Raw genomic sequence first — 15,351 nt, 5'->3', positions numbered from 1 at the left:
AGTCCCTGATGGAGCAGGAGAAAAGTGGAGTGCAGAACTCAAATTCTAGTAAAAAGACCAGAATTAATGGTCTGACTGAGACTGGAGGAACCCCAGAAGACATGGTCCCCGGATTCTCTGTTAACCCAGAACTAAAACCATTTCTGAAGCCAACTCTTCAGATAAAGATTAGACTGGACTATAAGACACAAAATGATACTCGTGAAGAGTGTGTTTCTTAGTTCAGGTAGATACACGAGACTAAATGGGCAGCTCCTGTCCAGAGGCGAGATGGGAAGGCAGAGAGGGATAGGAGCTGGTTGAACGGACACAGGAAATCTGGGGTGGAAAGGAGGAGTGTGCTGTCACATTATACGGATAGCACTAGGGTCACATAACAATGTGTGTATAAATTTTTGTATAAGAAACTGTCTTGAGCTGCAAACTTTCACCTAAAGCACAATTAAAAAAAAAAAAAGGATAGAACAAATGGAGGAGAGTAGATTATAAAAGTAATATAAAACCACATTGTATATTAAGGAACAAGACTGAGAAAAGCAACCAGATTTCTTAATAGAACACTAGATACTAAAAGACCGTGGGGCAATTCCTTCAAAGTTATCAAAGTAAATTATTTTCAACCTAGAAACTATACTCAAGTGACCTTTTAATTAATTGTGAGGATAGGATGAATTCATTTTCAGCCTTGCAAAACCTCAAGAAACATAACTTTCATGTATCCTTTCTTAGAAAGCTTTTGGAGATGTGCTTAAGCCAAACAAGACATCAAGCAAGGCAGAGGATGTGAGATACAGGAAAAGACAGATTCAGCCCAAAGAGTAGCAAAGCTAAAAGAAGTCTTAAGTTCAGATTGGAACAGGAGGAAAGAGGGCTGAGAGGACAGTCTCCAGGAAAGTAAATGTAATTGATACTTTATTTGGCATATTTAGGCATTCGGAAAGATTATTTCCAGGTATTTGCTTTTGGAAACAAATACAAAACAAAGCAAATAAAAAAATGATAAAATGATTAACTTTGAGAAAACAAATGAAAAGTTGCATGAGAAAAGAAACAATCAGTACACTATTTGGCTCAGTGGTGAACAATCATTTACATGGTCAAAAAGACGGAAATGTTTTGTCTTGATTTTAACTACAGAAATATTCTGTGGTGAGGGAAAGTGTTGGGCAATGCTGGAAAAGAATAAAATCTTCACTTTAAGCTTCATGTCTAAAATTGGTAAATCAAAAATGATAGTGTCTTAGTCATCTAGCGCTGCTATAACACAAATACCACAAGTGGATGGTTTTAACGAAGAGAAGTTTATTTCCTCACAGTCAAAGTAGGCTAAAAGTCCAAATTTAGGGCGTCAGCTCCAGGGGAAGGCTTTTTCTCTCTCGGTCTTCTCATCAGTGTTCCCCTTGACTAGGAGCTTCTAGGCGCAGGGACCCCGGTCCAAAGGACGTGCTCTGCTTCCGGCACTGCTTTCTTGATGGTATGAGGTCCCCCTGTCTCTCTGCTCACTTCTCTCTTTTATATCTCAAGAGTTTGTCTCGGGATACAATCCAATCTTGTAGATCCACTCCTGCTTTACTAATACAACTGCCACCCATCCTCCCTCATTAACATCATAGAGGCAGGATTTACAACATATAGGAAAATCACACAGTACCAGGAATCATGGCCCAGCCAAACTGATACACACATTTTTTGGGGGACATAATTCAATCCATGACAGATAGTATAGACATATTATTTAAAAATATAAAAGTAAATATTAGAAGAAACAGCTAAAGGTGTTTAATGTAGATGGCTCTGGAAGGGATTGAAGAATAGGGAAGGGTGAGGCAGGGATTACTGACTACAAATCATGTAGGATTATTTGATTTTTAAAACTGTGTATTATTTTGACAAAAATAACAGAAGAATACAGAAACAAAGGCTACTAAAATACGATGACTAAAATTTGAAAACATATATACGTATATACATGTATATACATACATCTATACATACACACATGTATATATGTATATATATAGCCAAACCCGTTGCCGTTCAGTCCATTCCGACTCATAGCGACTCTATAGGACAGAGTAGAACTGCCCCATAGGGTTACCAAGAAGGTGCTGGTGGTTTCGAACTCACTATCCTTTTGGTTAGCAGCCAAGCGCTTAACGATATGCCGTGGTGTCGCAGTGGTTAAGCGCTTGGCTGGTCGGCAGTTTGAAGTCACCAGCGAGCTGCTCCATGGGAGAAAGATGTGGCAGTCTGCTTTCCTAAAGATTTACAGCCTTGGAAACGCCATGGGGTGGTTCTACTCTGTACTATAGAGTTGCTATGAATTGACTCTATGGCAACGAGATACATACATACACACATATATATATGTATATATACATACATATAAATTTTTTCCTAAATGTAGCGTAGTAATTGATACTCTATACAGCCTTAAGAAGACATTTAAGTGGATCAAGTATTCATAACATTAATTCAATACTGGCTAACAAATACAAAAATCAATGTGACAGACACATTAATATACACCTAATGGGTTTAAGATTAATCACTAACAGCAGTGTCAGAGAACTTTATTGTAAGACCTGTTTCAACAGAGACGTAGAATTCAGAGTTACGTGCACGTATGACTCAGTGAAGATACTGGATGTAGCATTCTGGCAGTATTTGCAATTTGAATTTCAAAAATTTGCTCCATTTTATGGATACACCTAAAAATGTGGACTACATGGATTCTAGGCAAGAATTTGATACTTACAACTCTTGTGATTTCGCAGTGAGTTGATAGTATTTTGTATTAGCCAAATGTACAGCATTAAGAATCTACAAGGAGAAGAGATGAGAAGGCAATGGAGGATGAAGAAGGCAATCAGATAGGAAAGAAAGATTAAGAACAGGCGGCCTTTAGTGCAGGGAAAGAGTGTACCTTGACTGCTCTTGGTGTTACACTGACTAGTTGAGGAACTGCTGTTGTGTCAGTAATCAAGGGGATGCTAAACCATCCCTCACTAGGAGAATAGCATTCAAAAGACTGTAAGTTCTCCAATAGCTATGTCCAGGGAGAAGGAGTTAGATGACAAATGATTACCAGACATAGCATTCCAATCTTGATCTAATGCTAGTTTTCTGAAATAGAAAATTAAGGTATTATACAAAAAGACAATAAAGAATTATGTGACAATATTTTATGACATTCTTTTTTTTCCCCATTAACTGACAGATTTTGAAACATGCCTACAGGGTGGTATTAGCAGTGATTAAATTTTGTTTGTTATTGGCATTACTGAAGCACAGAGGAGTAATGTATACAACTATTGTAAACAATTAGAAGGCATAGGTTATTTATAGACCGTAAATGTACAGGAATAATAAAGTCATAGGCTTTGAAATTGACTCCTCATTACATACTTTGTAATGCAATGAATGACTTGAGCAATAAAAAGATGACAACTTCATAAATGTGCAACTTAGCTTTATAAAAGTATTTTTTTCTTTTTTTCTTTTATTGTTGTACTTTAAGTGAAAGTTTACAGTTCAAGTTAGTCTCTCATACAAAAATTTACACATACATTGTTATGTGACCCTAATTGCTCTCCCTATATTGTGACAGCACACTCCTCCTTTCCACCCCTGATTCCTGGGTCCATTCAACCAGCTCCTGACGCTCTCTGTCTTCTCATTTCACCTCTGAACAGGAGCTGCCCATTTAGTCTCATGTATCTACTTGAGCTGAGAAGCACATGCCTCATGAGTATCATTTATGTCCCATAGTCCAGTCTAATCTTTATCTGAAGAGTTGGCCTTGAGAATGGTTTTAGCTCCGGGTTGACAGAAAGTCCGGGGGCCATGCTTTCTGGGGTTCCTCCAGTCTCAGTAAGACCATTAAGTCTGGTCTTTTTACTAGAATTTGAGTTCTACACCCCACTTTTCTCCTGCCGCTTTAGGGGCTCTCTGTTGTGTTCCCTGTCAGGGCGGTCATTGGTGGTAGTCGGGCACCATCTAGTTCTTCTGGTCTCAGGCTGATGCAGTCTCTGGTTTATGTGGCCCTTTGCAGAACATTTTCTTTTTCTTTTTTTTAATTGTTGTAGTTTAAATGAAATTTACATTTCAAGTTAGTCTCCCATACAAAAATTTATACATACACTGTTATGTGACCCTAAATGCTCTACCCATATTGTGACAGCATACTCCTCCTTTCCACCCCTGATTCCCCATGTCCATTCAACCAGCTCCTAACCCTCTCTGCCTTCCCATCTCACTTCCGGACAGAAGCTGCCCATTTAGTCTCTTGTATCTACTTGAGCTAAGAGACACACTCCTTAAGAGTATCACCTTATGTCCCACAGTCCAGTCCAATCCCTGTCTGAAGAGTTGGCCTTGGAAATTGTTTTATTTCGGGGCTGATAGAGAATCCAGGGGCCACGCTTTCTGGGGTTCCTCCAGTCTCAGTCAGACCATTAAATCTGGTCTTTTTACTAGCATTTGAGTTCTGCACCCCGCCTTTCTCCTGCTCCATCAGGGACTCTCTATTGCATTCCCTGTCAGGGCGGTCACTGGTGGTAGCTGGGCACCATCTAGTTCTTCTCGTCTCAGGCTGATGAAGTCCCTGGTTTTTGTGGCCCTTTCTGTCTCTTGGGCTAATACTTTCCTTGTGTCTTTGGTGTTCTTCATTCTCCTTTACTCCAGGTGGTTGGGACCAATTGATGCATCTTAGATGGCCGCTTGCAAGCTTTTAAGACCCCAGACGCCACTCACCAAAGTAGGATGCAGAACATTTTCTTAATAAGCTTTGTTATGCTAATTGACCTAGATGTCCCCTGAAAGCATGGTCCCCAGACCCCTACCCCTGCTGCTCTGTCCCTCAAAGTGTTTGATTGTATTCAGGAAACTTCTTAGCTTTGGTTTAGTCCAGTTGTGCTGACTTCCCCTGTAGTGCCTGCTGTCCTTCCCTTCACCGAAGACAATTCTTATCTACTATCTAGTTAGTAAATAACCTTCCCCCTCCCTCCCCACCCTCATAACCATCAAAGAATGTTTTCTTCTCTGCTTAAACTTTGAGTTCTTGTAATAGTGGTCTTATACAGTATTTGTCCTTCTGTGACTGACTAAATTCACTCAGCATAATGAGTTCCAACTTCCTCCATGTTATGTTTCACGGCCTCATCACTGTTCATAGTTGCATAGTATTCCATTTTGTGAATATACCATCATTTGTTTACCCATTCATCCATTGATGGGCATCTAGGTTGTTTCCATCTTTTTGCTATTGTGAACAGTGCTGCAATGAACTTGGGTGTGCATGTATCTATTTGTGTGATGACTCTTATTTCTCTAGGATATACTCCAAGCAGCAGGATAGCTGGATCATATGGTACTTCTATTTCTAGCTTATATAAGTAATTTTTTAAGAATTCAAAATAAAAATGCTTTAAAATATTTGTCCAGCAATTAAAATCCTTTAATATTTTCATTAATATGGTAGATGGATTATGTTATGTTCCTCTTCTTTACAATTTGGATATAATTATTGTGAGGCGGTTTAAATAAAAGTCTATTTCATATTTTGCGTGACAAAAATAACATGCTTGTTGTAAAGTCAGCCATACAGGGGTGCAAAAAAAAAAAAGTAAATATTCTCCTTCTGCCCCATCTATATCACCTCATCAGTAATGTTAACAGTTGGTGTGTGCCCACTTACCTCATACAAACATATTGCACTTAAATAACACTGTTCTTTTATTTTTTGTCTCAGCAATGAGAAAATACATTCTGTAAATTTTGTAAACTTAGCAATATTGTAGATATCTCTTTTGAGCTCTTCTTGTTGATCACTTGAATAGCTCCATAATATGGATATGCCATAATTCTGCTGGATATTCAGGGTGTTCGTAGTTTTTTTAATTATAATATTAAACTTTACATGTATCTTTACCTATTGGCTATTTCTGTAGGATATAGTCATGAGAGTGGGATTTGCAAAATTTAAAAGAATTTATTGCATATTATTATTATTATTGAATACTACATGTGCATGGTAAAAACAAAAAAAAATTTAAATACGAAAAAGATAAAAAACAAAGTTTTCCATTATGCACTGATTTCTTTTATGCTTATCAAAAAAGGTTGGGTAGTCTGTCTTCTAATATACATACCATCCCAGGGGATTGGATTATGATAATCATTAGTCACTGTGTGATTAAGTATAGCAGTGATGCAGTGATCATCTTGATATCCAATATCTAATAAAGTTCTTGGTGTACCTTGGGCATTGCATTAAAATGTCTGTGGTAGATTCTTAGGCTGCAGGCATTTAAACTCGTCATTTCCACTGCTTAACAGTTTTAATCTGAAATCGATACTTTTATGGAATTTATAGACTATTAGATTTTCAAAGGACATGAAGATCTTCTTAAAAATCTGCACATTCCCCATTTTTATTGCTCTTTTTATGCAAAGTAAGACTTTGAGAAGCCAGACGGAACCAGTAGTAATTATTTGGTAACTAGACTCATGAAAAATGCTTAAAGGAGTTGCCTAGAAAAGACAAAGATAGGATTTTTATCCCCAGGGGTCACTGTATTATAGCAATGAACCATCACTAGAATGTATGCTCCTTGAGGACAGAATTTTTTATTTTCTCTGCTGTGTCCCCAGCGGCTGGCAAGGGCAGTATGTGGCACAGGGTAGGAACACAATAAATACTAGTTGAACGCATGTTTTTCAATTTTAACCAAGAGCATATAAGGACATGGGCTTTTGTATGATACCATTATTTAAACAAGACAGAGCTAAGAAGCACTCACTCCAAATAGTTTGCATATAAAACAATTGTAATCAAGTAACATATTGGAGGAGTAATCAGATGGAAGTCATGCCATACATATCAAATGGATCACATTGCATAACAGTCTTAATCTACTTTCTAGTTTTAGCTTTCACATTCTGATCCCAGAAGCATTCTTGCATCATGACACACCTTATCAAAGGTACATAATATGACTCAATTTATGCATACAAAAACCTAAAAAAAAAAAAAAAAAAGGAACTGTTAATTATGAGACCCAAATGTACATGGAGCCCTGGTGGTACAACGGTTAAGCGCTCGGCTGCTAACCAAAAAATCGAAAGTCCGAATCCATCAGCCGCTCCTTGGAAAGCCTAGGAGGCAGTTCTACTCTTCCATAGGGTTGCTCGACAGCCTTGGGTTTGGTTTTAGTTTAAAAGCACATACACTCAACTGGTTTACATGTAATCAAGAAAGGTTGTGGTATTTTAGAGATTCTTTAGGATAAGTGAAGACAGATCTGTGATGGTTTGGAGAGATTAAAGTGGAAGTTAAGTATTCACTGATTTTCTTAAGGTCCTTTCTAACATTTTAATTCCAGGGAAAATAAGTTAATTTATTAATTACTTTGTAAATTAATTTATGTATTTTTTTGCCAAGCAGAAGTGAAAAGTAGGGAAAATATTTTCCCCGAAAACTGTGCAAGTCTATTGAAAGGCAGTACAACTTTCAATTTCTTTGCATTTTTTTGGTCCCAATTGGCAAATGGGAAAATAGTAAATCCTTCAAAAAATAAATCTCACAAGATGTAAAAAGGCCTTTATCTTTCATAATTAATGTTTCTAAAAGTAGAAAATTAAAATATGCTTCCATTTAAAAGTACTGATTTAACTTATTTAATATTACCTATATAAAGAATTTTGGGAAATACAGACCATGTGATTTGACCGAATATGCTTTTACACTGGACATATGGACTAATACTCCTATAAAAGGACGTATCTAGTAGAAAAAAATTAAAAATTAATGAAGTTCTGTTGACCTTTTGGAATTAAGACATACATCTGTTATTGACTCACAAAATAATAAAATATACTTTGAAAAACTTCTGAAAATAGTTTTTTTTTGTTGAAATTTATTTCTAAAAGTCACAGACAAAATTTTAAAAGCGACATATTTATACTAAGGATACATGCGTGAGCAAAGAAAATAAGCACAGGAATAAAAAAATGAACATAGTAAATTATTAATTAGTACAGTATTTTGGATACAAGTAGAATATCACTAAATAAGAGTTGTATTTACCTCAGAAACCTATGATAGTACGGGATGAGAAAAACCAAGGTTTAGTATAGCCACTTCACTATTCACATTTTAATCAGTGCTGACCAGAAGCTAAAGCAATTTATTTTAGGATAATAAAATTTTCAATAAAATTATGTAACTAATCTTCTATTTAATGATTCCAATGATCATGTGTTTTAAGGTGATCTGTCTTTATTTAACGGCAGTTGGGGCAAGTCAAACCACAGAGAGCCCTTACAAAGACTAAGCACCAAATGACAAATTTGTTTATGGCTTTAGTTTTGGGCCACCTTAAATTTTATTTTGTTTATATGTTTTCCATTAACATTCATGTACAAATTATTTCAGGCAAAATTTTTAACACGGAGCTTTCAGCTTGCAGATCCTGCTAACTGTTAACAAGAATGGTTTTTAAGCAATTAATACTTCAGAACAATCCCAAGCTGATGTGTAATTGGTTACAACTGTAAGACGCAAACTTTTTCTTTAAAGTTTTCTGGCCCCTGAAAATTCAGCAGGGCCAAATGTATGAACTGGAAGTAGCATTTTTTAAAAAAAAAAACAAAAAACAAAACTTACTCAAAGATGATAATGGATAAAACAATATAGGCTCTCATACACAATCCTTCTAAAGTTTCATCCTGTAAGAAATGGTTACAATGTCCTTCAGGCTTGCTATATGCCCCATAGAATCAGGAAGAAACCAACAAGAAATTTAACATCTCAACAATCTAGAACTATTTAATGTAAGCATATAGTGAAATTCTGGAAGACATACTATCATACTTTGAGAACACTATTAACAGGTAACCATGTGTTGAGGAAGGCAGTTTATAAATGAAACATTACAAATCTTATGTTTATGCATACAACTTATAAAATAGAAAAAAGGTTGCTATTTTTTTCCAATAGTATAGCATCACACTAACACTATAGTTAAGGTTGAAAGCTTCTGTACACGTTCACTACACCTCCAAAGCAGCATATGCCTCTTAGATGTTTCCATTTGTTATCTAACACGACAACCATGGTTTCATGGATTTGTACAAGTTTGAAAAGGTGAAAACAATCATTCTGCCTTACATATTTTTTAACTGTAAGGCAAAAGTTAACCAGTTTCAAGGAATGAAAGTTTCATAATCAGTAAAGAAACATTAGTATTAAACTCCCACAGTTGGATGGAAAAGGCTACTAAGAACATGATAATCCCTACAGGATGTCCCTAGATAGTGTATAATAGGAGCCTGGAGAAATATATTTAGATACAGGAAACCTAAATGATCATCAAATCAGTAATAAGAGAAACTCATATATGAAATACTGATGGTGTTTTTCTACTGCAACACTATCCAGTTTATTGCTTAGGACTACTCAAGCTGTTCTGTAGCTATCTGCTTGCTATCAATGCAAATTAATACCCAAATAGTAGAGGGCTACCTGAATCACATAGAATTTAGAAAAATTAGAATGATTGTATAGCTAATCTTATATTTGTATTCTGAAAATGATATAAAACTCATTTTTCCTAGCTTCTTAGAATTTTTACCATCTTAGATAATTCAAACTAAACATGGTTGCCTGCAAATTCCTCTCTAGAGGAAGTAAAGCAAAGGACATTTGGGTTGTTTTGCTGCTGGTCTCATGCATGTGCTTTATCAACGACAGCACTATTCCAGGCATTTGTTATGCTACTTTAACATAACCGAGAATGAGAAAAAAATGGTTGTCCAAATTTTGGTGTCTTTTCTCTTTTTGGTGGCAGGCTTATTGAAAATTAAAGACCATAAAATCTAAAATGAGATGGCCACTTTGACAACATGAACTAGGAACTTAAGTCTGTAAAAGCAACTTAGATATGGAAAATTGTTTCCAAAAAATACAAAATCTAAGCTTTTTCCTATTGACTTCGACTTCGGCTTTTCAAATGAAGATTTGTAGTAAAAATGACCTCAAAGATAACTCCAAGTCACACAGGGAATCATTTGTCAGTGCTTTGTAATAGAAATATATTTTATAAATATTCTTAACTTGAATATTTTCAAAGAACTTTTTTTTTTTTAAAGCTCTAATCCAAGTTTTTTGTTATTATTTTTAAAAATATAATTTAGGTCTCTGATGGAGAGGACTTAGCTGGACTAAGCTACTTTGATAACCTTCCAGAATAGTAAGGTTCAGAGAAATCATTTCCTGAACATGGTTGACCATTATCAGAACTGATTATTTTCCCCTTCCAAATAGTTATGCAGGATACTGCCAGATCTTCACTACAAAAATCTTGCCAGAATTTCTCGAGTTGTTTACTATCATGTTTCAAAACCTGTACCACCAGAGGCAAAGAAGGTTAAGAATGAAATTGTCCCTTGTCTATTTACCTAAATAATCTTATAAAATCATATGAAAAAATTAATGTACGGAAAATAATTTCCATATTATTATCTGATCTGTCAGCCAAAAAGTATTTACTAATTCTCTGTAGAAACAGGAAACTCCACCATAAAATGTCTACCTTGCCAATCTTGGATTCTTTTAATACCAAGACATAAAAAATGTTTGCAAATTCAAGATGACGCTTAAAATAAAAGCTATAGTTAAAAAGTGTTTATCGTTAAGAGACTAAAATCTTGTCACTGCAAAAATTCCCAAGGCTTTTGGCACTGACATTAAAGGAAAGATTTTAGTCTTTTGGTCACCTGACCAAACCCAAACCAAACCCACTGCCGGTGAGTTGATTCTGACTCACGGCCACACTATCGGGCAGAGTAGAACTGCCCCAAATAAGGTTTCCGAGACTGTAAATCTTTTTACGGAAGCAGATTGCCACATTTTTCTCCCATGGAGCAGCTGGTGGGTTTGAACTGCTGACCTTTCAGTTGGCAGCTGAGCACTTAACCACTGCACCACCAGGGCTCCTTTTTTGGTCAGTCGAAGCTGCTACTAAATACAACAAGCCTTTAAAAAGGGGAAAAAAAAGACAGTGAGGAACTGAAGGATAGTTAAACATCACATACAAGCAAACCATAGTTTGAAATAGATAAACACAGTCATTTCTGCTATGGATTTGAAGATATAAGAACAGTTTCCTCCCACCCCTTCCTTTTTGAAGAGGATCCTGTAATCAGAAACAATTCCTTTAAGTTACTATGAGTGGTGTCGCCTGGCAGCAGCTTCAATTTCCTAAGCCAATCTTCAATCAGAATAATTAAGTAACCTCACAAGGAATAGTCATACACGGCAACAGGGTAAAATAGCAGGGCAGTTCTTCCATGCACATTTCAGGAGAAAAACCATCAATTTTGAAGATAACCATCAGGTTTCAGATATCCTAGCACATTCTAAACCTAAGTTTTACTGTATACCGTTGGTGACTAAAATTAACAGTAAGTTTTGCAGTATTTTTTTTTCCTGCAGCTATATACATATTGCAAAACTATTCTGCATCACATGATTTTAATGAAATAAATATAAAAATGAGCCACACAATAACACATAACTTTAATACTCCACATTATTTATCTTGATCACAATGGTGGTAACCTCCTTGTCAACAATCTTGTGAGTTGAGGAGTTGATTTTCATTCTCATATCCATCAGGCAGATATGCTCTCCTCAGCTGGTCTGACTTAGGTATGGAGCCTCCATTCTTCACATGGCGAGACAGGAAAGCACGGACTGCTGGGTGATCAGCCTTCTCAAGTGGGATGTTGGCTTCCAGGCACATTTTCACAAAGTCCTGGATGACACTGACTTTCTCTGTTTGCGCAGTACTGTTGCACTGAAGAGATGCAGTCAGGGGCCTCTGCTTCTTTCTCACATTCTGCTCTTCAAATTCTGCCTTCCTCTTGGTATGAGTCTTGGATTTGAGGTGGTCACTAATGGCAGACTTGCGAACATGATTCAGAACCACATTGCAAGAAGTGCAGAAGAGTTTTCCTCCATCTTCGTGCAGCTCACCTCCAAACTCGGTGACTCGATCCAGGGGAGTCACATACAAAGCAGTCTTAGAACGGTTTCGAGCAGGCGGCGCTGTCACTACAAATCGTTCCATTCTGACTTCGAATAAGGATCTTTTAGATAAGAGAAACAAAAGTCAAGTGTTATAAAACTAAGATTGAAGACTTCAAAAAACTTAATTCAAATTAGCAAAATTTGTGTCTATTAAGTTATAACTTACCTGGAACAGGTAAGGGAAGGCAAAAACCAGATCAAGTTACTATTAAAATAACAATTAGGACTATTCCTCAGTTTTTTTGAAATTCAAAGAAATTAGCACTATGAATAAAGAACTCAAACTATCTGAGATACTACTATCTTTTAGGAAAACCTAATCATGGGTCAATATTTTAGTGTTATTAATCTTATTTAAGTTTAAAAAAGCTTCTTTTCTATTCACAATTCTAGGACAACTGATTTTAGGAATAAAATTGTGGGGAATTGTGCACAAAGTTTGTTTAAACAGATGGGCCACTAAACTGGCATAAGTCTATATGAACATGAACAGAATTTTCGAAACTGCTATGATGACAAAAAAGTAAAAACTAAGAAAGAACCCAGATCAAATGCATTTAAATTTTAGAGCAAAAATAAGAAGTTCAAAGTAAGTTATTTTTTAATGCATATATACTTCTCCTAAGTTTTCTAAAAGGTGACAATTAAGATATGGAAAGTACTTTTTTCCTAATACTTTTTATGCTTTTTTTCCCATTAAATATTAATAATTACATTTGTTAATATTTATTGCATTTACTAACTAGCAAGTTAGAACAAAACCAAGACCTTAACATAGTGTCCACCATATGATAGATGTGCAATCAAAAAATGCTGATGGAAGAATAAGAATCTTCACCATTTATCCAAATTTTTATTTAACCCAGAAGCAGCTTAATAATTTCTGAATTTATCCTAACAGCAAACTTTTATGATCATAGGACTACGTGCCAAAATCATAATGTTACAGGCACTGAAAACTTAAGTCTATGCCAAGTCCTCAAAATCATTAGTTATGTCTTAGTGGTTACCTGGGGCCATGACTTTAGGCTAAGCGCTTACAAATATTTAAGTTAATCTAGATTTAAGAATTAAAATGCATTTGACAGAACTAAAAATGGAATTCTGTTCTGTATAAGCACACTGCCAATGTATGTTCTGAAGAACTGCACTTTAAAAGTATAATCAGAAACAAGAGACTATTCCGTTAATTCGTACTAGAGAATAGCCAGGTAAAGGTTGGTTTGAACTCAACCAGCAGTCTCAGGAAAGAAAGGTTTGATGATCTGCTTCTGTAAAAATTATAGCCAAGAAAATCCTTCGGAGCAGTTCTACTTTGTAACATACAGGATCGCATAAATTGGAACTGACTGGACCACAACGGGTTTGTTTGTTTCTAACATAAAATCTTTCTCAAAAGAACTTTAAATTGCTAACACTTGTGGATACAAAGAATCCAGGGAATAACTCAACATTTCAGAAAAATTCTGGAAAGCATGATAAATTCTAACGTTCATGTAGCTATCTTAGGTTATGTTTTATTTTTTCATGCATGTATTTTACGTGCGAAATAATGTGTTAGGCTATGGGTTTACAATGGCAGGTAAGACAAATATGATTCCTGTATAGTAGTTAGTGAATTACTATTACACGTATTTGTCCTTTAAGTTACAATATGTTTTTATTCCTATGGTGAGTCAGTCCTAATTATGATTAATGGTTCTAAGCTACTTAAGAAAAATATTAAATACTTCTTTCCAGTAATAATTTTATTTCCTACATGAAAAATCTTCTGCCTGTAAAGATTTAGATTTTAAACTGTGAAACAATAAATAAGCACATAATCCCTTGACGTGTAAAATGCTCAATCCCTTGTGCTAAGGTGAAAGTTCTATGCATACCAATGTCTTGTAACTTTCAAAAGGTCTGTTTGTTACTGCAGAGACAATTATCCACCGAGTAGAGGATGCTCGAGTTTACAGACTCAAAGAACAAGAGTATTTTCAACACAAGATAAAGATTTTTTTTTTAAACAAACAAAACAGTTAAAAAGTCAAGAGCAAGAATTAAACAACAAAAGAGAAGAAGCCAATCCTTCACCGGATCAAAATAAAACTCATCAGAACTTTAAAATGTTTACCTGATTAGTTTCCAGTTCTTTTCGTCTTGATACTTAGTAGTGAAGGGTCTCCAAGCAAAACTAGAGGCGCATCAATCCCTGGTACTTTCCGTTTGTTCAAACCCGGAGATGCCTCCAAGTCAGTTTTTCAACAAGTGGTGATGGGGAAATAGTTTCTGGGCTTGCACCCTGTTTTCCCTGCGGTACCGGAAAGTCATGCCTTTACTGTAAAACAGGAAAAACAAATTGGAAGAAAAAATGGGGGAAGGGCGGGGGAAGGAAAGAAGGGTGGATGAAAAGATGAAGAACGTCAACAACCACTACCAGGCAGGTGTCTCTAAAACCGCTCTGGTTAAATAATTCCACGCCACAAACCCCGATTCCAACGCTTACACCACAACCGTAATCCCCAGGTCCCTCCTAGGTGTCCGCCCCGCTCGGCATCTTCTCGCGCTCCCTAGGCCCTGGGGTTCGAGCGGGGGAGGGAAAGGCGAGGCTCGAGCCGTTCCCGAGCGTCTGCACTTCCTCCTCTCGAGTCGAGCCCAGCACGCCGGCGCCCCACCGCCCCGGCCCTGCTAGCTGGGCAGGGCCGAATCCCAGCTGCCCTGGGCCCGGGAACTCGACAGCGGAGTTGGCGGTAGTCTCAGAGGAAGAAGCAGTTGGCGCCAGACGGAGGCGGCCACTGTCAGGCTTCCCGTCTCCTCCCTCTTCCTCCCGCCGACAACGGTGCCACGGCCCCGCCCCCAGCTCCCGCTTCGGGACGGAAGGCTCGGGGCCCACAGCCCGCAGCAACGGCCGGGCCCACCCTCGGCCTCCCCAGCTCCTTGGTACCGTAGGATCGGGGCTGCCGTTAGGGTAAGTGGACGAGACACAGCCGGGAAGGAAAGGAGGAGGAAGATGAAGAGCAAAGAGATGAGGAAGGAGGAGGACTAGTTGCCGCTGCCACCGCCGTTGCCCGATCGAGCCCCGCGGCGGCTGCCGTGTCCCCCGCCGCGCCCCGTCCTCCTGCACCGCCTATGGCAGAGCCCGGTAGGCGGACCCCAGCAACCGCAGAGCAGTATTGACCAACGGACAGCGTGCCTATCAAGCAGACGGCTACTTTGACCAATGGTAGTGGAAAGGCGGGAATAAACATGACTGACGGCTATGTTTTGCCAAT

General features: G+C 37.4%; 1 protein-coding gene across 1 annotated transcript; it reads right to left on the bottom strand.

The window, feature by feature from the left end:
• Positions 1-9,847: 9,847 nt before the first annotated feature.
• On the bottom strand, positions 9,848-15,164 carry CGGBP1 (CGG triplet repeat binding protein 1). The gene is made up of 3 exons (XM_023726635.1): positions 15,024-15,164; positions 14,214-14,417; positions 9,848-12,153 (listed from the first exon to the last, which is right to left on the bottom strand). Exon 3 carries the CDS (start codon positions 12,132-12,134, stop codon positions 11,631-11,633), a length of 504 nt encoding a protein of 167 aa, XP_023582403.1. The 5' UTR covers positions 12,135-12,153; positions 14,214-14,417; positions 15,024-15,164; the 3' UTR covers positions 9,848-11,630.
• Between the last annotated feature and the right edge of the window lie 187 nt (positions 15,165-15,351).

Source organism: Trichechus manatus, unplaced genomic scaffold (assembly GCF_000243295.1).
Source record: "Trichechus manatus latirostris isolate Lorelei unplaced genomic scaffold, TriManLat1.0 scaffold00012, whole genome shotgun sequence".
Classification (NCBI taxonomy): Eukaryota; Metazoa; Chordata; class Mammalia; order Sirenia; family Trichechidae; genus Trichechus; species Trichechus manatus.
The sequence above is the reverse complement of the archived record's forward strand: the minus strand, read 5'-3'. Positions and strand labels throughout refer to the sequence as shown.